This window comes from Tripterygium wilfordii, chromosome 18 (assembly GCF_013401445.1).
Source record: "Tripterygium wilfordii isolate XIE 37 chromosome 18, ASM1340144v1, whole genome shotgun sequence".
Taxonomy (NCBI): Eukaryota; Viridiplantae; Streptophyta; class Magnoliopsida; order Celastrales; family Celastraceae; genus Tripterygium; species Tripterygium wilfordii.
The window spans coordinates 2,635,433-2,660,311 of NC_052249.1; the positions used below are offsets into that span (position 1 = coordinate 2,635,433).

The 24,879-nt window shown below is 38.9% G+C and overlaps 5 protein-coding genes across 7 annotated transcripts; 4 read left to right on the top strand and 1 right to left on the bottom strand.

Annotated features, from left to right (window-relative positions):
- Positions 1 to 799: 799 nt before the first annotated feature.
- LOC119983795 (subtilisin-like protease SBT1.1) lies at positions 800 to 4,735 on the top strand. Of its 2 annotated transcripts, none has more exons than XM_038827523.1 (2): positions 800 to 1,097; positions 2,336 to 4,735. In XM_038827523.1, exon 2 carries the CDS (start codon positions 2,341 to 2,343, stop codon positions 4,624 to 4,626), a length of 2,286 nt encoding a protein of 761 aa, XP_038683451.1. In that variant the 5' UTR covers positions 800 to 1,097; positions 2,336 to 2,340; the 3' UTR covers positions 4,627 to 4,735. The 2 variants fall into 2 exon arrangements, with proteins under 2 accessions (XP_038683451.1, XP_038683450.1); XM_038827522.1 differs by lacking the exon at positions 800 to 1,097 and adding an exon at positions 1,594 to 2,189.
- A 4,560-nt stretch (positions 4,736 to 9,295) lies between these two features.
- On the top strand, positions 9,296 to 11,914 carry LOC119983987 (subtilisin-like protease SBT1.1). Its single transcript, XM_038827728.1, has 2 exons — positions 9,296 to 9,370; positions 9,496 to 11,914. The coding sequence occupies exon 2, from the start codon at positions 9,501 to 9,503 to the stop codon at positions 11,799 to 11,801; it is 2,301 nt and encodes a 766-aa protein (XP_038683656.1). The 5' UTR covers positions 9,296 to 9,370; positions 9,496 to 9,500; the 3' UTR covers positions 11,802 to 11,914.
- Positions 11,915 to 13,121: 1,207 nt separating this feature from the next.
- Positions 13,122 to 16,838, bottom strand: LOC119983379. Its single transcript, XM_038827064.1, has one exon. The coding sequence runs from the start codon at positions 16,836 to 16,838 to the stop codon at positions 13,122 to 13,124; it is 3,717 nt and encodes a 1,238-aa protein (XP_038682992.1).
- A 2,841-nt stretch (positions 16,839 to 19,679) lies between these two features.
- On the top strand, positions 19,680 to 22,253 carry LOC119984392 (subtilisin-like protease SBT1.1). Its single transcript, XM_038828310.1, has one exon. The coding sequence runs from the start codon at positions 19,808 to 19,810 to the stop codon at positions 22,076 to 22,078; it is 2,271 nt and encodes a 756-aa protein (XP_038684238.1). The 5' UTR covers positions 19,680 to 19,807; the 3' UTR covers positions 22,079 to 22,253.
- Positions 22,254 to 23,026: 773 nt separating this feature from the next.
- Positions 23,027 to 24,804, top strand: LOC119984394 (ubiquitin-related modifier 1 homolog 2-like). Of its 2 annotated transcripts, none has more exons than XM_038828313.1 (5): positions 23,027 to 23,150; positions 23,465 to 23,521; positions 24,059 to 24,134; positions 24,235 to 24,317; positions 24,540 to 24,804. In XM_038828313.1, exons 2-5 carry the CDS (start codon positions 23,499 to 23,501, stop codon positions 24,655 to 24,657), a joined length of 300 nt encoding a protein of 99 aa, XP_038684241.1. In that variant the 5' UTR covers positions 23,027 to 23,150; positions 23,465 to 23,498; the 3' UTR covers positions 24,658 to 24,804. The 2 variants fall into 2 exon arrangements, with proteins under 2 accessions (XP_038684241.1, XP_038684242.1); XM_038828314.1 differs by having other exon boundaries at positions 23,053 to 23,154.
- The last annotated feature ends 75 nt before the right edge of the window (positions 24,805 to 24,879 follow it).

Below are 24,879 nucleotides of genomic sequence, written 5' to 3' on the forward strand. Positions count from 1 at the left end.
ACCACAACTTTTTATCTTGCAACACCTCATCTCACCTCACCTCACCTCACCGCACTCCCAAACGCTTACAATATATGTTGAATTGTCCCACGTAATCAAATTAGATAAATTATTTTATTTTAGATTAATGTACAATGTAAACGTTAAGTGATTTTATATTAATATTATTAGTCATATAATATAATCGTAATTTAGATACTCCAAACGCACCTCACAGCACCGCACCACAGTTTTAAAAGTGATGTTCTAAACAGCTTTTGCGTTCCAACTCACCTCACAGCACCATAGTTTTATAACTCATAACACCACACATCATTTTACAATAATTGATAGCACTCCCAAACAGGTAATCTGGACCCATTGTCAACTCACGTCAAGCGCGACCAAGAAAAGTCTTAGCAAAACCAAGTTGCTACTACTTTTCCTCTCTAATAAATGTCACAACTCAAAAGTGAGGCACGTATGATCGCGTCGCGATGGTGTGAGAGCCTTTCAAGGTCAAGTAAACCTATGATTTATGAACAGATTAAACATACCTGATGACTCTAAATATGAATTCGAAATTTGGATAATGTGGGACCTATGTATGGACATTAGGCCAGAACATTTAAAAATGTGGGACCCATTGTATAATTATAAGATTTGACATTTTTAAAAAACCATAAAACATGGGTCCCAATTTATTAATATTGTAATATTTTGTTAACAAATACGGCTTTTAATTTTTTAAATCTTTTACTCATTAACATTTTCTATTTATCTAAAAATTATACAACCCAAACAATCCAGGAAAATTCTGAACACTTCATATGATATGTTATTGGACCATATGCATCCCATAGTTATTTATGGGTTAAAATACTTGTATGCTATACTGTGTTTTTCGAGGAGTGTTAAGTTGTCTATCATAGTTGGAAATCGCTCGAGTTTTACTCTTGGTAGTCCGGTGATTCTTTTAGATGCAGCGGTGATGAGTTTGGTGGTCAAACGTCGAAGATCACAGTCCAACCGACGGGATTCGCGAGAGAGATGATGGGGTATCGAATGTGAAGAGAAGAAAAATGTGGGGCGTTAGTGCAATTTCCAAACATTATCCGGTATTTAGGACTCAACTTTTTCTTACAGTCTTATTCCTCTCCCAGCAATTAATTTACGGCAATGCCACCTCCTTATTTTAGAATTTGCCGTTGAGTATTAAATCAGTACATCTCTTATGATTTTAATCCGATTCTTGAACTTTATTCTTGTCCTTTTGGAACCCAAAATTATAATTTAGTTCTCTCCAATTTATTACAATAATTTTAATATTTCTAAATTCTTGAGCCTAATTCTGGGAAGTTCATTGTTTGGGTTGTGACAACAAAGCCCACCAAGTGTGTGTGGAAATACCTCACAGAATTTACATCATTTCGTAATGCTAGGGGTTCTAGAAAAGAATTCTACTCCCCTGAAGACTTTGGATGGTAGCCTAGTTTTCTGTTCGTTTTTTTTTTTTTTTGTAACAACTTAGGAATCAACACAAAATCCGGTCATTTGGGTCGAGCCCTATATTGTAAATCTTATGGGGTGAGTCCAGCTACCTCCGCCAAACATCCGGACAAGTCACTTGCTGGTCTTAGAGGCCCAAGACCCAGCAACCCACTAACCCACACTTGATCGAGCGTTCACGGCTCATTAATGCGAATGTTTTGACTCGAACTTTGGGGTGGACGGGTATCCCGTTAGTTCTCAAACCACTCGACCAAACAAGCGAGGATGGATGGTAGCCTAGTTAATGTCATGAAAATTGACGGTATAGGATAGGAGGTTATCTAATACAATAAGAAAAATCAACCAATATTATTATGTGATAACAACATTTGAGTTGTTCCCACCAACATTTGAGCCTAGAAGACAATGGCATTAATAGGGATATTTAACAACGTATTCTGCAACTACCCTCTACTTGATGGCAGTCACACTACTCTGTCCGACTGTCCCACATCCTTTCTCCATCTTTCCTCCTGGAAAACTATTCAACTTGTTCCAAACAAAAAATAACTAGTCAAGATAATTTTGTTGTATGATAACAAACAGCTCTACTTGTGAACCAATAATCAAACAACCCTCTCTTCTTTGCCTATATAATTACCTCTCCAAGAATTCCTTCTTCAAGCTACTCCTCCAATTTTGTTGAGAAAAGGGAAGAGGTGAGTACATAAACAATTTACTGTAATTTACTTTCTTCTTCCATGATATAGTTTCAAATTTTTTTATTTTGATCATGTTTGGGATTATTTTTTTTGGATTATTTTCATTTATATGGTTTCCCCCCCCCCCCCCCCCTTGTTTACAGCTACCATGAAGTTAAGATCAATATGGTCTATGTTGCTAGCCCTGTTGGCTACAACATCATTCGCGATTGTTGAGAAGCAGACATATGTAGTTCACATGGACAAGACAAAGGTCGTGACCTCAAACCTCAAACAATGGTATGAAGGTTTTATGGATTCAATCTATACCTTATCAACTGACGAGGAAGAAGAAGAAGGCACAACACCACCTGAACTCCTATACGTCTACGAACATGCCATATCTGGTTTTGCAGCAAAGCTTTCCACCAAACAATTAGAATCTTTGAAAAGAATGGATGGATTCCTCTTCGCCACTGCCGACAAAATGCTGCACGCCCACACAACTCACACTCCTCAGTTCCTTGGCTTGCAATTCAACAAGGGGCTGTGGAGTGAGTCCAACTTGGCTTCTGACATTGTGATTGGAGTGCTCGATACTGGAATTTGGCCCGAACACATTAGTTTTCAAGACTCGGGCATTTCTGCAGTGCCCCCTAGATGGAAAGGCACTTGTGAGAATGGCACAATGTTTTCGCCATTAAACTGCAACAAGAAGCTAATTGGTGCAAGATATTTCTACAAAGGGTATGAGGCGTCTTTCGGAAGGATCAATGAAACAGATGAGTTCCTGTCCCCTCGCGATGCAAACGGACATGGGACACACACAGCGGCTACAGCAGGAGGCAGTGTTGTAAACAATGCAAGTTTATTTGGTTTCGCGAGTGGCTCTGCGAGTGGTATGATGTACACATCTAGAATTGCTGTTTATAAAGTGCTATGGGGGATAGGAGCAGACGGTGGTGGTGCTCCGTCTGATATACTGGCTGGTATAGATCAAGCTGTTGCAGATGGTGTTGATGTGCTCTCTCTGTCTCTGGGAGGCGGACCAATGCCTTATTATCTGGATGATGTTGCCATAGCATCATTTGGGGCCATCAACAAAGGAATTTCTGTTGTGTGCTCTGCAGGCAATTTTGGCCCGTCTTTCTTTACTGTTGCCAATTCCGCGCCATGGATCATGACAATTGCTGCAAGTTATCTGGATAGGAGCTTCTCAACAACTATCAAACTTGGAAATGGACAAACTTTTGAAGGTTCATCTTTGTATACAGGCAATGCAACAAGTCAATTGCCACTTGTGTATGGAAAGACCGCAGGTGGTGAAGGCGCTGATTTCTGCACTAGTGGATCACTCAACCAAACACTTGTCAAAGGGAAGATCATTTTGTGCCGATCAGGTATAATTAGCGGAGAAGCAAAAGGAGAGCAAGTAAAAATGGCAGGGGGTGCTGGAATGCTCTTAATCGAAGAACTTTTTGCTCGTTCACATGTTTTACCAGCAACTTCTACTGGTCTCTTGGCAGGTAGAGCCATCATTGAGTATGTAAACTCATCTACTATAACAACGGCTTCCATCGACTTCCAAGGTACCGTGTATGGAACCCGTGCACCAATGATGGCTGCATTCTCGTCTAGAGGTCCTAACTCTGTAGGACTTGACGTGATCAAGCCAGATGTGACTGCACCAGGGATGAACATTTTAGCTGCTTGGCCACCCATAAGAAGCCCAAGTGGACTCACCAGTGATAAGAGAAGTGTTTTGTTCAATATCATATCAGGAACCTCAATGTCATGCCCTCATGTAAGTGGCCTAGTCGCACTACTCAGGTCATTCCGTAAAGATTGGTCACCTGCAGCAATTAAATCAGCATTGATGACAACTGCCTACACTATGGACAACACGAAATCCCCGATTATTGATGTTGCGTCTAACTCTCTACCTGCGACGCCTTTCCACTTTGGTTCCGGCCACGTTAATCCTGAAGCTGCTGCTGATCCGGGCCTAGTTTATGATATTTCTCCGGAGGATTATCTGAACTATCTATGTAGCTTAAACTACACGTCTCCTCAAATAGCTGCAATATCAAGAAGTCCTTTTGCCTGTCAGAAAAACTCAACTCTTCAGCCTGGTGACCTGAATTATCCTTCTTTTGCTGTGAATTTTGTGGGCGAAGCAAGAAATTCAAGTATGACATACACAAGGACGGTGACAAATGTTGGGACCCCAAATAGTAATTATACTGTGCAGCTGGAGGAACCCAATGGAGTAGCAATGATGGTAGAGCCAAAGATGTTACAGTTTGAAGAATTGGGTCAGAAACTGAGCTACAAAGTGACTTTTGTTGGGTTCAAAAGAGACGCGAATGTGATCTTCGGATCTCTAGTGTGGGTGTATGGAAAATATGGAGTTAGAAGCCCCATTGCAGTAACTTGGAGAAATATTGGTGGATAAAAGAACTTCAAAGTGAATAGAATGAAACCAGAGACCTGCCAGTCTCTTATAAAATATTGCATTGTAATTTGGTTCAGTTGCTTCTAAGTAATAAATCTACTAAGCTGCTTATGTCAATTAGTTTAAATTAGCTTATAAAAAAAATAGTTTAAATGAGCCCCCTTGATGTGTTAGAATTTTTAAATTCAAATAGAAGGTGACAAATTTGTAGGTTCATAAAAAAAATTGACAAGATTTTCTGTCCTAAACGAACAAATAATAAAAACTTTTAAAAATTTTAAATATATTTTAAAAATAATAAATATGAAAAGCCACTTGCAAATACTTTCAAAATTAGGTCATAAACTGAGCTAGAAAGGGACTTTTGTTGGCTACCAAAAAAATTACCACAGCAACTATGCATCTTTTGGTTATCTAGTACACAAAAAAAAGAAGGTTTAATTACCAATAAATCTCCTTCATGTAAGATTTTACCAATAAATCTCCCTCATGTAAGGTTTATAGACCTATAAGAACTTCATTAAAAGTATTATATCAATAAGTCCTTAAGCTAAACATTAAAAGCAAGTGAGTCGTTGGTTGAATGGTAATCACATTTCATGTAAAGGATCACCCACCCATTAGGTCGTAGGTTTGAATCCTACCCCCTCCCCAAATCCCTGTTTCAAAAAAAAGGCTAAACATTAAAATTTTATTAAAGACAAACTTACTTAAAGAAAAAAGATAATTTTACCATTGTAAGTATTTAGACATTGTCTTTTAGTATGCGATGTCATGCTAATATGATCAGCTTATTTTTTTTTCAAAAAAAATTCAAAATATTTTTTCTTTCAAAATACGTGTAGGAGTAAAAAATATATATTCATAATCAATGTGGAAAACTCTTTAATGTCGATATTTTTTGGAAACGAAAAAATTGGTAAAAATTTTCACTTTTCTTAGAACATTTTTACCCAAAAAAAGACTCATTTCCCTTTAAATTACACAAAAAATCGTGATTTCAATTTTCTTCTTCTTTGAAAACAATAAAATTTCACTATTTAAGGCCATGTCTCATTGTGCTATGAGAATAATGAAATTTCACTGTTATTTTTTCACAATTTTTTGTCAGGATCTCTGATTTTCACCTATAATATATCGGTTTTATAAGATTAATTTTGATTCTCTGCAAGACACAGAGCCTATCTTTTTTTTAACCAAAAAACGTTTCTTTCTTCGTTTCTCTTCCACAACACCTGCAACAGATCAATAGTATATCCGAAGTTTTTACAATATATTCAGATTCGTTTAGAAGTACAAATCTAGAAAAAAACTAAAAACTCAAAGAAAACAAAAAAAAAAAAACGAAGAGAGTGAGATTTGTGATTTGAAACAAAAGAGAGATTGAAAAGATAGAGTAGAATCTTCAACATTGTGTGAGACAGAGAGCGTGTCAAATCTCATAAGGGATGAGAGAGAGAGAGAGAGAGAGAGCGTGAGGTGTCGAGAGAGGAGAGATTTGAGTTTTAGAAAGAGGAGAAGTTTAAGTTAGGAGATGAGAAAATGAATAAGCGTCCCCAAGAAATATCACGTTTGAATTTTAACATTACAACACAATTATCAAAACAAATAGCCTGTTTGGTAGAGTTTATATGGGAAAGGAATGATGCCCATTACACACAAGAATATTACACTACTTTAAAACCATATTTTCACGATCGAATACCCAGCTCAAACACTATTCATCATCGGTCTTCCTTCTATGGTCATCTTCTCTTTCGTGATTACTGACTTGACCGTCAGAGTCTCTACGACCAACACTCCCCAGTCCGGTCTTAGAGCTTCTCACGGTTGCTCTTGTTGTGAAGCTTGCAGAATTCAATGGTGCAGACGAACCTCCACATCATCAAGATTGACTTTTCTACGATTGTAAAAGTTACTGCTACAAATATAGCACTTTTGATGTTGGAAGAATCCAAAGAAGAAAGAGAGACAATGGCTTAATATGAAGAAAATGGCAGAAGACGCTACAAATGCCAGTTATGTGTAGCTGCTGGCAAATTAGCTAAAAAATAAGAATGGTTAGAACTTAGAAGTGGTAAGTAAAACCAATGTCGTGCACTTCGGTTCTTGTCATTTGTTGGCTCATAATTTGGTTATATTGAGAAATTACGTACATCCGCATAGCAGCGCAATCGGGGGAAAAAGATGAAAACAAAAAGAATAGTCACACATACACAATGCAAAAATATGTTCAAAGTTCAAAAAGTTGGGTGCGTTAGGCCACAACCTTGTTGTCAATGTTGCTTCAATGGAGAATCAAACTTGTTGTCAATGTTTTCATAATCATCATAACCCATATTTACGAGGCGACGTTAACTACAAAAGGTTTCTATGAAGGGAGTCTAGCCAAGACTAATGGGTAGGGGTGACAAAACTCTATTGGTCCGAATGATTGAATTTGTCCGACCCGAATTAAATCAAGTTTGGACATAAGTTATATGTCTGATTTAAAATTGGGTTCGGGTCCAAACACAGAAATCTTGTCCGATTTACTTATGCGGATCCTAATCCGGATTAGATTATTACCCGATTTACTTGTTGAATTTAAACCATACCAGGTTTGATCAATTAAATACATATGAAATCCAATCTGGGTTAGGGTCTGAACATGTAAATATTTCGTAAACACGTAATGTCGACATGGAACCGATTTTTTTGTCACCCGATACTCATGGTGAAGCAATAATAACAAATAAACATTTAATACATATTAGAGGCAAATTAACAAGAAAATTGTAGTAATTTCACCCAGGCAATGATCGAACAATTAGAAGTCACTACAATAACATTCTAAACTAATGAACACAATTCCATAAATCTAATCCAACATGATACCAAGCTCCATGTGTCATGAATTAATGAATACTACCAGGTCAAACGACTAAAATGCCTCAACAAGCCACCAACTAATAGCACAACCAATCCACAATTAAACAAATGAAGTTTGAGTTGGGCATGCATAATACGGATGATGATTGATCGACTTATATACGTCCAACTAAGATATTGTGTATTTAATTTCAATAAACGATCTCACTCCCCGCTGGAACACATGATCCAGTGGCGTACCTAATGTCCTGGGTGAATTTTAAAAAAGGGGCTCTATTGAATAATCAACTTTTTTCGACAAATCACTCATTATATTGGTGTAATTGTTAAAGATATTACCTCAAGTCTGCAAGATAAGGAGATTGAATAAGAAATTGAAACCGTGGCTTGGGTCACGAACTAGGTCGCTCTCTTTAAGACGATTCGCGACTCTACCTCTTGTGTACCCAGGATAAAACAAGCCTAGAACTCTCTCTATAACAGTGATCTGTGCACATTCAGAACACTATTCAAAATTTGCTGTGTTTATTTTCTGTCTATCTTTCTCAAAAAAATGATTCACTTTAAAACCAGAGCTTTTTCTTGATATATATTAAAAAAAATAATAACGTTGGAATATATTTGTTTTCCAATAAATCAGGGAAACATTCACTATTAAAAAGAGAATCAGGGAGAACGTGTTTCAGTTATTGAAAAAGTCAAATTAGGAAAAATAATTAAACTTGGGTTGCATAGGGTAGTCCAGAACCTTTACCATTCTTCTACCCTTCAATCTTTATACATATAACACATAAAATTTCTTTTAAATATACTAAGAACATCAACAGTAATCAACTTTTTTATATTGAGTCCATTGTTGCACCAATTTTACTTTTCTTTTATCAATTACTAGTTTTGTAGACCTTGCAAAAATTTGATCCCCAAAACTAAATTGTCATAGTTTGTTTTAAATCAACTTAATTAAAATAAAAATTTTGAAATCTGTTGGAGATTGACTTTAAATAAAATTTCGATTTATGTAAAAGTTTCCTAAGGTTTGAATTTTTCTATGGGAATTGTTAATGAATTAATATGCTAACAACCATTGAATTAAACGCCTAAATAGAAGAAAAGTTCAAAGTTATGCATGTCACTATAACAGCAAACTATGAATTGAAAATAAAGTGTTGATAAATTTAGATCAATCTGTTATTTCGTCAGCCTGCAATCCGAACTGAGGACGGGTTGAGCTGGGACTGGGCTGCAAATGATGTAGAAAATGAAAAAAAAAATTGTCCCAAGTGAAAGCACCACAAACCAAAAAGAAAAACCCACTACACAAAAAAAAAAAAAAAAAACGTTTGTTGTAAATCCATATCCCCATACACATCAACAATATTATCCATTTTGGGTTGTTCGATTCTCATGAATGCATCAGGTCTACAAGATTTTGTTTCTCTTTAGGCTCAACTTACTCAAACCAAAATGTCTTGTTAGTGGTTAATGGTGGGTTTGATCCTTATAAATATTTTGGTTGCATTCTTACTGATATAACCGTAAGACCCATCAAAGAAAAAACTAGTAAAGTTCTTTACTAGTTGTATGTAACAATGTATCCTGCAACTACCCTCTATGCAACAATGTATCCTTTCTCCATCTTTCCACCTGCAAAAGTCCAAACAAAAAGAACCATTCAACTTGCTCCAAAGTCCAAACAAAAAGAACTAGTCAAGATTTTTTTTTAATTAAAATTAAAAGATAATTTATTGTATGATAACAAACAGCTCCACTTGTTTACCAATATAATCACCCTCTCTTCTTTGCCTATATAATCACCTCTCCAAGAATTGGTTCTTCAAGCTACTCCTTCACCTTTGTTGAGAAAAGGGAAGAGGTGAGTACATAAACAGACTCTTTCCATGCGTATAGTTTCAAAATTTTCAATTTTGATCATGTTTGGGAATATTTTTTTTTTATGGATTATCTTCATTATCTTTTATTTTTTTCCCTTATTTACAGCTACCATGAAGTTTAGAACAATATGGTTTATGTTGCTAGCCCTGGTGGCTACAACATCATTTGCGATCGTTGAGAAGAAGACGTATGTAGTTCACATGGACAAGACGAAGGTCATGACCTCAAACCTCAAACAATGGTATGAAGGTTTGATGGATTCAGTCTATAACTTATCAACTGAAGAGGAAGAAGAAGAAGAAGGTACAACACCACCTGAACTCCTATACGTCTACGAACATGCCATATCTGGTTTTGCAGCAAAGCTTTCCACCAAACAATTAGAATCATTGAAAAGAATGGATGGATTCCTCTTCGCCAATGTCGACAAAATGCTGAGCGCCCACACAACTCACACTCCTCAGTTCCTTGGCTTGCAATTCAACAAGGGGCTGTGGAGTGAGTCCAACTTGGCTTCTGACATTGTGATTGGAGTGGTCGATACTGGAATTTGGCCTGAACACATTAGTTTTCAAGACTCAGGAATGTCTGCAGTGCCCTCTAGATGGAAAGGCACTTGTGAGAATGGCACAATGTTTTCATCATCAAACTGCAACAAGAAGCTAATTGGTGCAAGATATTTCTACAAAGGGTATGAGGCGTCTTATGGAAGGATCAATGGAACAAATGAGTTCTTGTCTCCTCGCGATGCAAACGGGCATGGGACACACACAGCGGCTACAGCAGGAGGTAGTGTTGCTAACAATGCAAGTTTATTTGGCTTTGCGAGTGGCTCAGCGAGTGGTATGATGTACACATCTAGAATTGCTGTTTATAAAGTGCTATGGGGGACAGAAGGACAGGGTGCTATGTCTGATATACTGGCTAGTATGGATCAAGCTGTTGCAGATGGTGTCGACGTACTCTCTCTGTCTTTGGAAGGCGGAGGCACACCTTATTATCTGGATGTTATTGCCATAGCATCATTTGGGGCCATCAACAAAGGAATTTCTGTTGTATGCTCTGGAGGCAATTTTGGCCCAGATTTCTTCACTGTTGTCAATTCATCGCCGTGGATCATGACAGTTGCTGCAAGTTATCTTGATAGGAGCTTCTTAACAACTATCAAACTTGGAAATGGACAAACTTTTGAAGGTTCATCATTGTATACAGGCAACGCAACAAATCAATTGCCGCTTGTGTATGGAAAGACCGCGGGTGGTGAAAACGCTGAGTACTGCATTCCTGGATCACTCAACCAAACGCTTGTCAAAGGGAAGATCGTTTTGTGCCTAGCAGGTGAAATTAGCGACACTGCAACGGGTGAGCAAGTAAAAATGGCAGGAGGTGCTGGAATGCTCTTAATCGAAGAACTTTTTGCTCGTTCACATGTTTTACCAGCAACTTCTACTGGTCTATTGGCAGGTATAGCCATCATTGAGTATGTAAACTCATCTAGCAAACCAACGGCTTCCATTGAATTCCACGGTACAGTGTACGGAACCCGTGCACCAATGATGACTGCATTTTCGTCGAGAGGTCCTAATATTGTAGGACTTGACGTGATCAAACCAGATGTAACTGCACCAGGGATGAACATTTTGGCTGCTTGGCCACCCATAATAAGCCCAAGTGAACTCCCCAGTGATAAGAGAAGTGTTATGTTCAATATCATGTCAGGAACCTCAATGTCCTGCCCCCATGTAAGCGGCATAGTCGGACTACTCAAGTCATTCCATAAAGATTGGTCGCCTGCAGCAATTAAATCAGCATTGATGACAACTGCTTACATTACGGACAACACAAGGTCCCCGATTATTGATGTTGCGTCCAACTCTGAACCTGCGACACCTTTCCACTTTGGTTCTGGACACGTTAATCCTGAAGCTGCTGCTGATCCGGGGCTCATTTATGATATTACTCCGGAGGATTATCTAAATTATCTATGTAGTTTAAACTACACCTTTTTTCAAATAGCTGCAATATCAAGGAGTCAAAGTCAATTTGTCTGTCCGAAAAACTTAACTCTTCAGCCAGGTGATCTGAATTACCCTTCTTTTGCTGTGAATTTTGTGGGTGAAGCAAAAAATTTAAATGTGACATACACGAGGACGGTGACAAACGTTGGGACCCCGAGGAGTAATTATTTGGTGCACCTAGAGGAACCCAATGGAGTAGCAGTGATGGTAGAGCCAAAGATGTTAGAGTTCGAAAAATTGGGTCAAAAACTGAGCTACAAAGTGACTTTTGTTGGGTACAAAAGAGTCGTTAACAGTCTTAATGCGAGCTTCGGATCTCTAGTGTGGGTGAACGGAAAATATGGAGTTAGAAGCCCCATTGCAGTAACTTGGGATGCAGTTTCTGTAGCGTAACTGCTGGCAGAGGATAATAGTATTTCAATGTAAGTAGAATAAAACCAAAGACCTGCCAGTCTCCTATCATATATTGCCTTGTAACTTGGTTATAAAACTACTGAACAGCTTAAGTAGACTAAGTTTAAATGAGCCCTGATGAGTTAGATTTTACATATTCAAATTGAAGGCGGCAAATTTGTAGATTCATAAAAAAAACTAAAAAGATTAGCTATCCTAAATGAACAAATAATACAAAAAAATAATATAAATATTTAAATATACTTTTAAAATAATACAAAGTGACTTTTGTTGCAGTGTTTTTAAACTCGGACCGGGCCGCCGGTTGAACCGCAAAACCTGTGAACCGAAAGTTTTCTCGGGCCATTTCATATATTTGGACAGTTTACGCATTGAACCGTCATGAACCGTCGATTGATCCGTAAAACTCGTCAAACCCGTGAACCGTCAAGTTTGATGAAAACCGGCTGGCTGGGTTTTGTAGTAAATGCTAAAGCTCTGAAAAGCACAACGTCAGCACTGCTGACTTTACATTCACATGACAAAGGTGGGCCTTCTTGTTGTGTTTTATTGACGTCACTTGATGACTCATTTTCTTTGCAAGCGATGTGGGATTCTTTACAAATGCAAATGTTTTGGCTTCAACATTTACTTCACTCAGTCCCACATTACGACAGCCTACAGACTACAACCACAAGACAGCTTTATTTTTTTTGAACATGAATAAAATAAATATAAATATATAAACGAGGTTTTAAAAAGAAAATAAACAAATAAAAACCACAAAGTACTTACAGTTTATATTTATATTTATATTCATTTCGTATATATACTATAGTATATTATATTTATACTATATATTTATAGTATTCATACTATATATTTATATTTATTTTGTATATATATTAAATAAATATACTATATACTTATATTATATATTCAAATACATTATTTTATTATTTATTAAAAACATACGGTTCAACCTTCATCGTAACGGTCGAACCTCGAACCTTCAGCCTTGACGGTTCGATGCACGGGTCAGGTCTAAAAACTATGTTTTGTTGTATGCCAATTGCCAACCATGCTTCTTTTGGTTTTTTAGTATGGGAGTCTGGAAAATAATTTCAAATGACCAATGAGTCTTTTTTTTTTTTTTGAAAAGGTCAAAAGACCCTATATATATTTCAGAACTCACCACGTAAGTAAAAGAAATGGAGACCATCAAAGGTACTCGGGCCACCATAATGATGGAATACAACCAAGATAAGAAAGTTGGACAAAACATATAATAATAAGACATAAATCAGCTTATAAGACACCTTATGCTGATTCTCCTCCTAGGCCTTGCATATCTCTTTCCCAAGCTAGCTTCTCTGCATAAACAATATTCACAACCGAGCTAGGAACTTCCTCAATCCAGACCTGCATGTCTTGGACGAGGAGCGCATGTTTGGTCATGGAATGAGCAGCCAAATTTGCTGTACGTCGCACAAAGATAACCTTCCAACTCATGAAATAGCCTAGCAATCTCTTGATTTCCTCTATCACTTTACTCCATACAGCACGGGTTGGAACACTCCCATTAATTGCATTAACAATGACAACAGAATCACCTTCAAATATCAACTCAGTAAAGCCCAACTCAGAAGGCAATTTCACTGCTTGTAAACAAGCCAAAGCTTCGGCCAAGGTCGGGTCTAGTATAGTAGATCTCACCAATGCACAACTGGCCAAAACGTCTCCATATTCATCTCTAAATACAATACCCATACCTGTACGATTAGTTTGAGTATGTATAGCAGCATCCCAATTAGATTTAACGACATTCCTAGGAGGACCTCGCCAGAACTCTAGTATCCGTTGATTATTCTCCGAAATTCCGCCAGGTTGAGGGACTTCCAAGCTTTGTTTAGCTTTAATAAAATCATCAGCTGTATGAATGCCTCTCAAGGCTATCTGTGTAGGATGCATAAAATTCCCTTCATGTACAAACTTATTTCTCCTTAACCAGATCATCGGCATTGTGATTGCCAAAGTAGATACTTCTTGGGTAGAAAGAACACACCTTATATCATTCCAAAACTGCCCAAAGGACACATTGAAGTACGAATTCAGCTTTTGTAATTTTCGGAGACTAACACAAAATACATCTCGTGCCGAAGGGCATTCCCAAAGTGCATGGAGTGTTGTTTCATTATTCTGCTTACACAATGGACAAACCGGGTTATCAAGAATATGCCTATGATGTAACAAAGAATTAGTAGGCAATATTTCATGGACTGCACTCCAAAGAAAAACCCTCGTGGAAGGAGGGACATTCAAGGACCATATATGAGTCCAAACCGTAGTACAAGGATTAGCTATTGGCTCCGAACAAGAAGCAGATGGTCTTTCTCTTATTTCAATCGCACGGTAATATCCACTTCTAACTGTGTATGAACCATTGGATGTCCCATTCCAATATACTGAATCACTAACATAAGGAGACCCAATTGGTTGTTTCAATATCATACTTGCTGTTTCCACCTCAAACAATTCCTCTAATAGTCTAACATTCCACCACCCAATTGACCAATCTATAAGAGTATCCACCATAGCTGTCATGGGAATGCCTAACTCTTCTATATTAACATTATATATAATTGGTTCCGGCAACCAATTATTCCCCCAAATATGTACTGTTGCTCCATTCCCTATCCTCCACCTCAATCCATCTTCTATCAGATATCGTACATTCAAGAAGCTTGTCCACAAGTAAGAAGCATTTCTCTTCTTCTCCACCTTAAGGAAATCAGTGTTCGGAAAATATTTGGCTTTCAATACACGACTGGATAACGAGGTTGGGTTTATAATGATTCTCCAACACTGTTTCGCAAGTAATGCATCATTGAACGCCTCAATATTTCTAAAACCCATCCCTCCATTTTTCTTTGATTCACAAAGTTTAGACCAAGAAAGCCAAGCTTTATAAGTACTTTTGGAATTATCACCCCACCACACCTTACGCAGGATTTGATCCACCTCAGTACAAAGACTCTTAGGAAATTGAAATAATTGCATTGCATACGTGGGTATAGCTTGTAACACAGATTTAATAAAAACTTCTTTACCTGCCTTGTATAAGTTTCTATGTGACCAACCCATGACCTTCTTCCTCATTTTATCTAAGATATAAAGAAAGGCCGACTTCCGTGATCTTCCAACGATTGCCGGCAACCCCAAATATCTATCATAATTTTTAGCCTCCACAGCCCCAATCATAGAAATCATTCGTGCTTTCTGTAAAGGAGAAGCAAATCGGCTGAAAAAAATACTGGTCTTGCTGTAGTTGATCATTTGACCCGAGACTCTTCCATACTCAGTTAGAATACTGAAAATACACTCCCAATCCTCGTCTTTGACACGACAAAAAATAAGGCTATCATCGGCAAAAAGCAGGTGAGAAACACGTAGCCTGCCTCTACCAAATGGGAATCCACGAAAAGTATGAGCAGCTTGCGCAGCATTTAAATTACTACTCAAGGCTTCCGTGCATAAGACAAAAAGAAGAGGAGAGAGTGGATCACCCTGCCTAATACCTCTTGTTGGGATAATCAAGTCCGTAGTAGAACCATTGACAAGGACTCTGTATGTCACCGAACTGATACATTGCATAATCCACTTCTGCCATTCATCAGAAAAGCCTAAACGAACCATAATCTCTTGTACAAAATGCCATTCCACCCTGTCATAAGCTTTACTCATATCGAGTTTCACCGCCATGTAACTTGTTCTACTCCGGGCTAATAAACTCATGGAATGCAACGCCTCATAGGCCACAATGACGTTATCTGTAATTAGCCTGTCTCTGATAAAAGCAGACTGATTACCTCGTACACATTTATGTAATATAAGTCCCAATCTGTTAGCCAAGATTTTTGAGATAATTTTGTATGATACATTACATAAACTGATGGGGCGAAATTCAGTTACCTTGAGTGCTTCTTTTGTTTTGGGAATCAAAGCAATATGAGTAAGGTTGACATCAGACTCCATAACTCCAGAAGCAAAAAATTCAAGCACAGCTTCTATCACACATTCACCCACTGTATCCCAATGACTATGATAAAATCCAGCAAAAAAACCATCCGGGCCTGGAGCTTTTTGATTACTTATACTACGTACAGCATCCCATACATCCTCTCTAGTAACCATTCTACATAAATCTTCATTCATCTCCGTATCAACCACTTTTGTTACTGGATCCAGAAAAGAGTAATCCTGCACTTCATTACCTGCCGAGAACAAATTGGAAAAATATTCATGAAATGCTTCAGCGACACCCACTTCTGTACTCCTCAAACCCCCATCCTCATCAACTATCTGATCAATTCGCTTCAAATTCTGTCTTATTTTCATACTAGTATGGAAAAAACTGGTATTTTGATCGCCAGCTTGCAACCAATGTTGCTTACTCTGATTTTTGAGCACCTCTTCTTCTTGCTCACGCAATTCATTTAACTGCTGTCTTACTACCGATATCTCCTCTTGTTTACCAGCATCCTCATTAGCAACTAGTGAATCCAATCTTCTCTTCAGGACTTTTTCTGTGTTGCTATATTTTTGTCTCTCCTTAACCATCCATTGCTGAATTTTTGGGCCACATTGTTGAAGGTTATTCTGCAGACTTTTCAAAGCCATATGACCACCCTCCCTACCAGGTCTACGTACCCATTGTTGTCTCACCAATTGCTTGCACATTTCCTTGGCTCCTAAGTTCGGCTCGTAACGGAATCGCTTAGTATGGGCACCTCTTCGTAATACTCGATCATCCCAACATACATATTGACAGTTGTGATCAGATGATATAGTATTAATGTACTCAACTTGGTAGCTACCCAACTTCACTAACCAATCCACAGTAGCCAAAGATCGATCCAATCGTTCCTTAATAAAAGACTCAGGGCACCCTCGCCTATTACTCCATGTATATTTATTCCCCCAGAACCCCAAGTCTAACAAGTTACAATCTGCTAATGCATTATTAAAATCATCCATCAATGAACCACATCTGACACTACCCCCAACTTTCTCTCCACCATTTGAAATGGCATTAAAATCTCCTACACATAACCAAGGAGATTGTATCGAACCAGAAAGAAAACGTAACAAATCCCATGAAAATTTCCTTTGTGACGCCTCAGGATGACCATAAAAGCAGGTTAAATTCCACTAAAAAACATCAGACCCTTCCTTAATTTCAACATGAATGTGCCGAGTAGAATAAGAAAGCACTGAAATATCCACCTCTTCCTTCCATAGTAACATCAAACCACCCCTAGAACCTATTGAATCCACTGCCAAACATGTTTGAAGTGGAGTTTATTGCGAACAAAATCAATTTTAGAAGAATGTAGTTTTGTCTCTATTAAGAAACAAATGTGTGGGGACTTTATTCTAACCAAATAGCCAAGTTCACGGATTGTAGATCGGTTCCCAAGCCCTCTACAATTCCAGGCTAGAAGACTCATTGATCTTGGCGGAGGCTGTTCAACAGCCTAAATAATACACTGCTTCTTATTCTCCCCTATCTCCACTTCCGCCAATCTTTTCCCATTGCCTTTACTTCTTCCCACATTATCTTCGACAATCTCCATAGTTTGAGCAGTATTTTCTCCAATGGCCCGTGCTCTCCTCTTCCAACTATTTTTCTGGCATTTTTTATCTGTAGTATGGACATCTCGAGAAATCATAGCTTGCACCACTACCTCATTCGCCTTTGTGGACTTGTCCATAACATCCATGGACTTATTACCATGGGCCCCCAATGGGCCCTCTTCATAATCTACAATTAAAAAGGGATCAACATTAGGGGTAATTAACCCTTGATTTGCTGTAACCGATTTATTTGCACATTCCTCAAAAATAGCCACCTTTTCAACTCCGTGATTTGCTGATGATAACTCCTCAAAAGCAATTCCCACCTTATCTGGCTCCCGTGATTGACTCCCATCTGCACTTTGACTCTTTTGATTGTCTTCCTCCTGTTTCCACCGATCACCGGACGTAAAAGACCGCCGCCGATTCTCATTACTGTTCATACTTGGTTGCCTCCTTGTAAAACTTGGTGCCCGCATCCAATTTCCATACTCCCATTGATCTTCATCTTCATGTAGACGACTAGAAGACACCACCGGACATCCACCTTTTTCATGTTTTATACGCCCACACTTATAACAGAACTTTGGAAGGAATTCATACAAAAAACCCACTGTCACAGAACGATCCGGCAGATCTAACTTTTTTCCCCTAGGAAGAGGATTATATAGAGGAATCAAAACCCTAATACGCAAATACGGTCCCCATCCTAGTCCATCCTTTTGAGTATCAACATCCATACAGACACCAATTGAATTGCCAATAAGCTTCCCAACTCTCTCCGTCATTGCCGCCAAAGGTAGATTATGTACTTGCACCCAAAACACCTCTGAAACAAAAGGGATCTCCCGCACCGGAACTATACTCTGCATCTCCTGTAGGACCAATAAATGTCGATCGAATAACCAAGGCCTCCCCTCCATAATTTTTAACTTGTCCTTTTCATTATCAAAGACGATTGCAAACAGATTGCCCCCAAGATCCTTAAACTTAGGATGCTGACGTAATTTCCATAAACTTTTCATAGTATTGGAAAGTACTTCTCCAGTAATACTTCGTTCATGAAAAAGTTTCCCTAATAGACTCAACTCTCCCTTTGTTGATGAGGATTCCAGATCTTCTCTTCCGAGATGCAACCCCTGCTCTTCCACTCCTGTAAGGTTTAACTTCTTCCACTTATCTGTAAGATCCTCCATAAGGAAAATCACAGATTATCCTTATTGCCACACAATAAGAACTCCCCTTACACTCTATCGAAGAAGAAAGAGAAAACTCTTTCGGTCGAGAGAGAAAGACTTTTAATGCATTAGAATTTGATTTGGACATTCTTTGCAACCTTCCACCCCCAATGGCCAGCTTGATAACTTTGACTCAAAGGAGGTTGAGTTCTCTACGTCTACGATTCGAAAAATCGACCAACATTATTGAGTGATTGCAAACATTGAGTCGCCCCCACTAGTTTGAAAATACATAAAAAAGACAACATATAGCATGCCCTTATATTTCTCTTTTCTATAAGCTTGGGACACCTGTTTCACCTTTCACGATTGCTGGTTCTATCAAATTGTTAAAAAGGTGTTAAAGGGATAAAAATCCCACATCGATTGTTGAGGGGCTTGGTGTCTAGTTTATAAGCTTGCCCAAGTCTTCAACTCATTGTCCAGCCTTTTCCAAGAAGGTGGTGCGGGGGAGTGTTAAAAGGTGTTAAAGGGATAAAAATCTCACATCGATTGTTGAGGGGCTTGGTGTCTAGTTTATAAGCTTGCCCAAGTCTTCAACTCATTGTCCAGCCTTTTCCAGGAAGGTGGGCTGGGAACTGCCACGGCCCAATGGGCCGAGATGGTGGGGAGGTTGGCTCTGGGTTGTGCCATCGTGGGCTTTTCTACATGGTATCGAAGCAGGTGTGCTCGTCCCCGATGAAAAAGTCCACTCGTTGGGCCTTGGGCTTTGATACCCAGTCCACGAGTGCGGGGGAGTGTTAAAAAGGTGTTAAAGGGATAAAAATCTCACATCAATTGTTGAGGGGCTTGGTGTCTAGTTTATAAGCTTACCCAAGTCTTCAACCAATTGTCCAGCCTTTTCCAAGAAAATTGTCCAGCCTTTTCCAAGAAGGTGGGCTGGGAACTGCCACGGCCCAATGGGCCGAGATGGTGGGGAGGCTGGCTCTGGGTTGTGCCATTGTGGGATTTTCTACACAAATTGATGCATGCTATACATTAATTTGCCTTTCCCTGCACAAGTCTTCGTCCTTGTGGATAGCCATTTAGCTTGGTCCAAACAAAAGGAACAAGTTACTCTGTCTTCCTTGCCTCTATAATTTCCTCTCCCAGAATTGGGTTCTTCAAGCTACACCTTCAGTTACAGCTACAATGATCTTTAGAGCATTATTTCTGTTGCTAGTTCTGGTGGCTACAACATCAATTGCTATAGTGGAGAAGCAAACTTACATAATTCACATGGACAAGACAAAGATGGTGACCTCAAACCTCAAAGAATGGTATGAAGGCTTGATGGATTCTGTCTATAACTTGTCAATTGATGAGGAGGAAGAAGAACACACAGCACCACCTGATCTCCTTTACATCTATGAAAATACCATATCTGGTTTTGCAGCAAAGCTTTCCATCAAACAATTAGAATCCTTGAAAAGAATGGATGGCTTTCTCTTCGCCAGAGCCGACAAAATTGTAAGCGCCCACACAACTCACACTCCTCAATTCCTTGGCTTGCAATTCAACAAGGGATTGTGGCGCGCGTCCAACTTGGCTTCTGACATAGTGATTGGAGTGATTGATGGTGGAATATGGCCTGAACACCCAAGCTTCCAAGACTCAGGCATGTCCGCAATTCCCTCCAGATGGAAAGGCATTTGTGAGAATGGCACAATGTTTTCACCATCAAATTGCAACAAGAAGCTAATTGGTGCAAGAACTTTCTATAAAGGGTATGAAGCAACTTATGGAAAAGTGAATGAAACAATTGAGTTCTTGTCCCCTCGGGACGCATTCGGACATGGGACACACACAGCATCTACAGCAGCAGGCAGTGTTGTAAACAACGCAAGTTTATTTGGCTTGGCGAGCGGCTCAGCAAGGGGTGTTAGGTACACATCCAGAATTTCTGTTTATAAAGTGATATGGCCATACGATGGAACTATCTCTGATGTAATGGCTGCTATAGATCAAGCTGTTGCTGATGGTGTTGATGTACTCTCCCTCTCTGTGGGAGTTGGACCGACACCTTATTATCTGGATGATCTTGCTATAGCTGCATTTGGGGCCATCCAAAGAGGAGTTTCTGTTGTATGCTCTGGAGGCAATTCTGGCCCATCTTTTTACACCGTTACTAATAGTGCACCATGGATCATGACAATTGCTGCTAGCTATCCTGATAGGAGTTTCCCAACAACTATCAAGCTTGGGAATGGGCTCACTTATGAAGGTTCATCTTTGTACACAGGCAACGCAACTGGCCAATTGCCTCTTGTGTACGGAAAGACTGCAGGTGGCAATGATGCTGAGTACTGCATTCCTGGCTCACTCAACAAAAGACTTGTTAAAGGAAAGATTGTTTTGTGCCAATCAGGTATAATCGACAGAACTTTAAAAGGAGAGCAAGTAAAACTAGCAGGTGGTGCTGGAATGCTCCTAATCGATGAACTCCTTGCTGATGCACATGTTTTGCCAGCAACTGCTACTGGTCTCTTGGCAAGCAATGCAATCATTGAATATGCAAATTCATCTAAGGAACCGACGGCGTCCATTGTCTTCCACGGGACAGTGTATGGAACCCGTGCACCAATCATGGCTGCATTGTCATCAAGAGGCCCTAATTCTGTAGGAATTGATGTGATCAAGCCAGATGTGACTGCACCGGGGATGAACATCTTGGCTGCCTGGGTTCCCATAGTAAGCCCAACTCTACTAACAAGTGATAAGAGAAGAGTTATGTACAATATCATTTCAGGTACCTCAATGTCATGCCCCCATGTTAGCGGCTTAGTGGCACTGATCAAGTCACTCCATAAAGATTGGTCCCCTGCGACAATTAAATCAGCCATCATGACAACTGCTTACACTATGGACAACAAAAAGGCACTGATTACTGACATTGCTTCTGGTAACTCTGCCACCCCATTCCACTTTGGTTCAGGCCATATTAATCCTGAAGCTGCTGCTGATCCGGGGCTTGTTTATGATATTACTCCTGAGGATTATCTAAACTATCTATGTAGTTTAAACTATAACTCTTCACAATTTGCTGCAGTATCCAGAAGCCATTATACATGCCCAAGAAACTCAACTCTTCAGCCTGGTGACCTGAATTACCCTTCTTTTGCTGTGAATTTTTTTGGGGAAGCAAAAAATATTAGTGTGACATACATGAGGACTGCGACGAATGTTGGGACTCCAAAGAGTAAGTATTTGGTGCACCTGGAGAAACCCAGTGGTGTAGATGTGATTGTACAACCAAAGATGTTAAAGTTTAAGAAACTCGGTCAGAAACTGAGCTACAAAGTGACTTTTATTGGATACAAAAGAACTTCTGTGATGGACGGTCTTAATGCGACCTTCGGATCTGTAGTCTGGGTATACGGAAAATACGCGGTTAGAAGCCCCATTGCAGTGACTTGGTTGTAGTTTCAACGTTAAATGCAGAGCAGTGCATTGCTTAGTATATCATGCATACTACTCACCGGTAAAAGGAAGATCCACAAGGGAAAATGGTTCAATTGTTGAAACAAAAATGTGTAGAACTACATACTAAGTAATTGTACTCTGACGAAAGAAACAATAAACTAATGAAGTTGTCTGAGACTCTCAGTGGATAAAACAACCAGCATAAGGACGACCCATGAAGGAAAATGGTAAATAATGAAAATAAACTAAGTCGACTGCATACTAAATGGCTGCTTTTTGATAGAGAAAACATGGCATTACCCTAGTAGATGAGAGAACGCAAACTAAGACAGACTTCAAAGGTAAATTTACCATAATCATAAGCAAACAGAGTTTGGGGATCATTTCCCTTCTCCAATTTTCGTACTTTCTGTCTATATATGCAATAAAGAAAATGTCTGAAGAAACATATCTGTGTTTGCAAAATAAATCTGAAACTTGAATAACTCATACAGCTATTGAATCTTACATTGGCAAGAGACTCCAATGCGTGCACGTATTCTTTATTCCTTCCGACCCATGTTTTACAAACCTCCATAGCTTCACAAACTCGACGAGAAAGATTGAAGAAGACAGAAATTCCGGTGGTTGAGGCACTCTGCCCATTCCTCGACTTTCGCACCATATGGACAAGCAAATGCAAGAATAGCGAATCCCTTTTAATTGCGGTTTCCAACTTGTGATGTGATGATGCGAACGGAGAAACTCGACAAAAGAGTTGCAGAGGATGCCCCGCTAAATAGCAGAGGGAGATGACAGCTTTAATCAAGCCAAAAACTTGAGTAGTTGTAATCCTACGGCGGACAATGCTTAAGTTTGATCAATAACAATCAACGGTTCAGATATAATTGTTGGAATGGTACCTCAAAATCTGCGTAGCAGACAATTAATATTGCAACAGAATAAACCGGAACACCGAATAAACGCACCGTACTAACAAAAATAGCCCTAATGGAGTATCCCCATGAACTCATCGGAAACCAATCGCTGACGGTGCTTTGCGAGCTCTGATCGCACCGTACGAGCCACAAGTGTAAGTGAGTAGTTTGCCCTGTTCGAATTTTATGCATAATATGTCAAGTTTCGTAGTTTGCTCTGTTCAAATTCATGGGATTCGCGTCCGAATTCATTGAACCTGAATCATTAGTTATGTCCTGGAGTCTAGGTTATAGAGCTGTGGCTAGTCAGTTGGGCGCTTTTTGCACACCAAACCCTTGATCCCTCTGTTCTATAGAAGTTTTAAGGAGTACAGTATTGGCATCCTTATATAATTGTGTTGTGTGGTATTAGTTGATGTTGGATCGCTTGTGCTTTAACTGCTAACAAAGATTCTTTTCCTTACTCCAGCTAGGGTTTTGAATTTCGATTGAAGTCAGTGGATATGCGGCTCACCCTCGAATTCGGGTAATCATTTGGCCATTTGTTTTCGCTTGTTTCATCTGATTCTCTTTTTATGCCCTGTAAGTAGATCAGCTTTGTTGTTTTGTTAATGAACAATTACAGAAGAATAAAAGAATAAAGAACGTGATTTCTCTGAAATGTGCATGAGGAACTTGGTTAAAACATATTTTGCATTCGGAAGTAAACAGAATGCATTCGAGTCAATTGTTTAATTACTCTTTCAGTAAGGACAATTGCTTGGTTGTTTTACTTAAAAAGATTTCATCTTTATTCATCTCTATTGGTTATTATCCTTAGCAAGAAAATATAGAGCGTGGTTTTGTTTGATGTATGTCTGTGAATGTGAGGCATGATCGTTGAGGAGGTAAGTTATGGATAAATATGCTTCTTACTTCTATGTGCATGTTTGCTGACAGTTTCCATGATTCCTTGATTGAATTACCACGGATACTTACTTCGCAAGTATCGTCTTATTTAGGTTTTTAATGGACTGTTATGTTATATCTCTCCACTTAGTACCCTTTTTCTCTTCTGATGCAGTGGGGGTTTAGAACTTCTTTGTGATTCCGTAAAGATACATAATGTGAACGTTGCTTCACAAAATGGGATTGAGAAGGTAAATTCTTTTTCGAAAAAGGATACCAAAATAGGATATGACATGAACCAGCTGTTTTCTGTAGAAGCATACTAATTTCTGAATCTTCTTCATTTTACAGCTAACCATGAAAGATTTGCTCTGTTGGGTCCGTACCAATTTGATAAAGGAGAGGCCTGAAATGTTCATGAAGGGAGATTCTGTGTAAGCCTAACCATTTTCTTAAAATTACTTATATTTCAACTGAGGCTTTCACTTCTTACCCAGGAAAGTTTTTTTTTTTTTTTTTTTCTTTCTTAAAAAAAAAAAAAAAACAAAGGCAAGCAGAAGTGTAGTCTACAATGCTATGAATGAAACTTCAAAAATACTGTGTGACCTTTTAATCTGTTACTTCTGTAGCTGATAAGGCTATGGTTTATTTTGCAGGAGGCCTGGTGTTCTAGTCCTCATTAATGATTGTGACTGGGAGCTGAGTGGCCAACTTGATACAACTCTGGAAGAGAAGGATGTGGTTGTCTTTATTTCTACCTTGCATGGTGGATAATACCTAAACGGTTGGTGTATCTAAGAGGGTTGTTTAGGTTGTGTTGCTGGTGAGAGTTAAAAAAAATGTTTGGATTTGCATGTAATTCTCCTGAATGTAATAAAGAAAATTGAAAGTAACCATAAGTATTTACAATTTCTCACTCAAGGAATATTACTATAGTCACCATTCGACCATTATGTGTCAATTAACCATTCATTTGACTGTAGAATGGCTTCAATT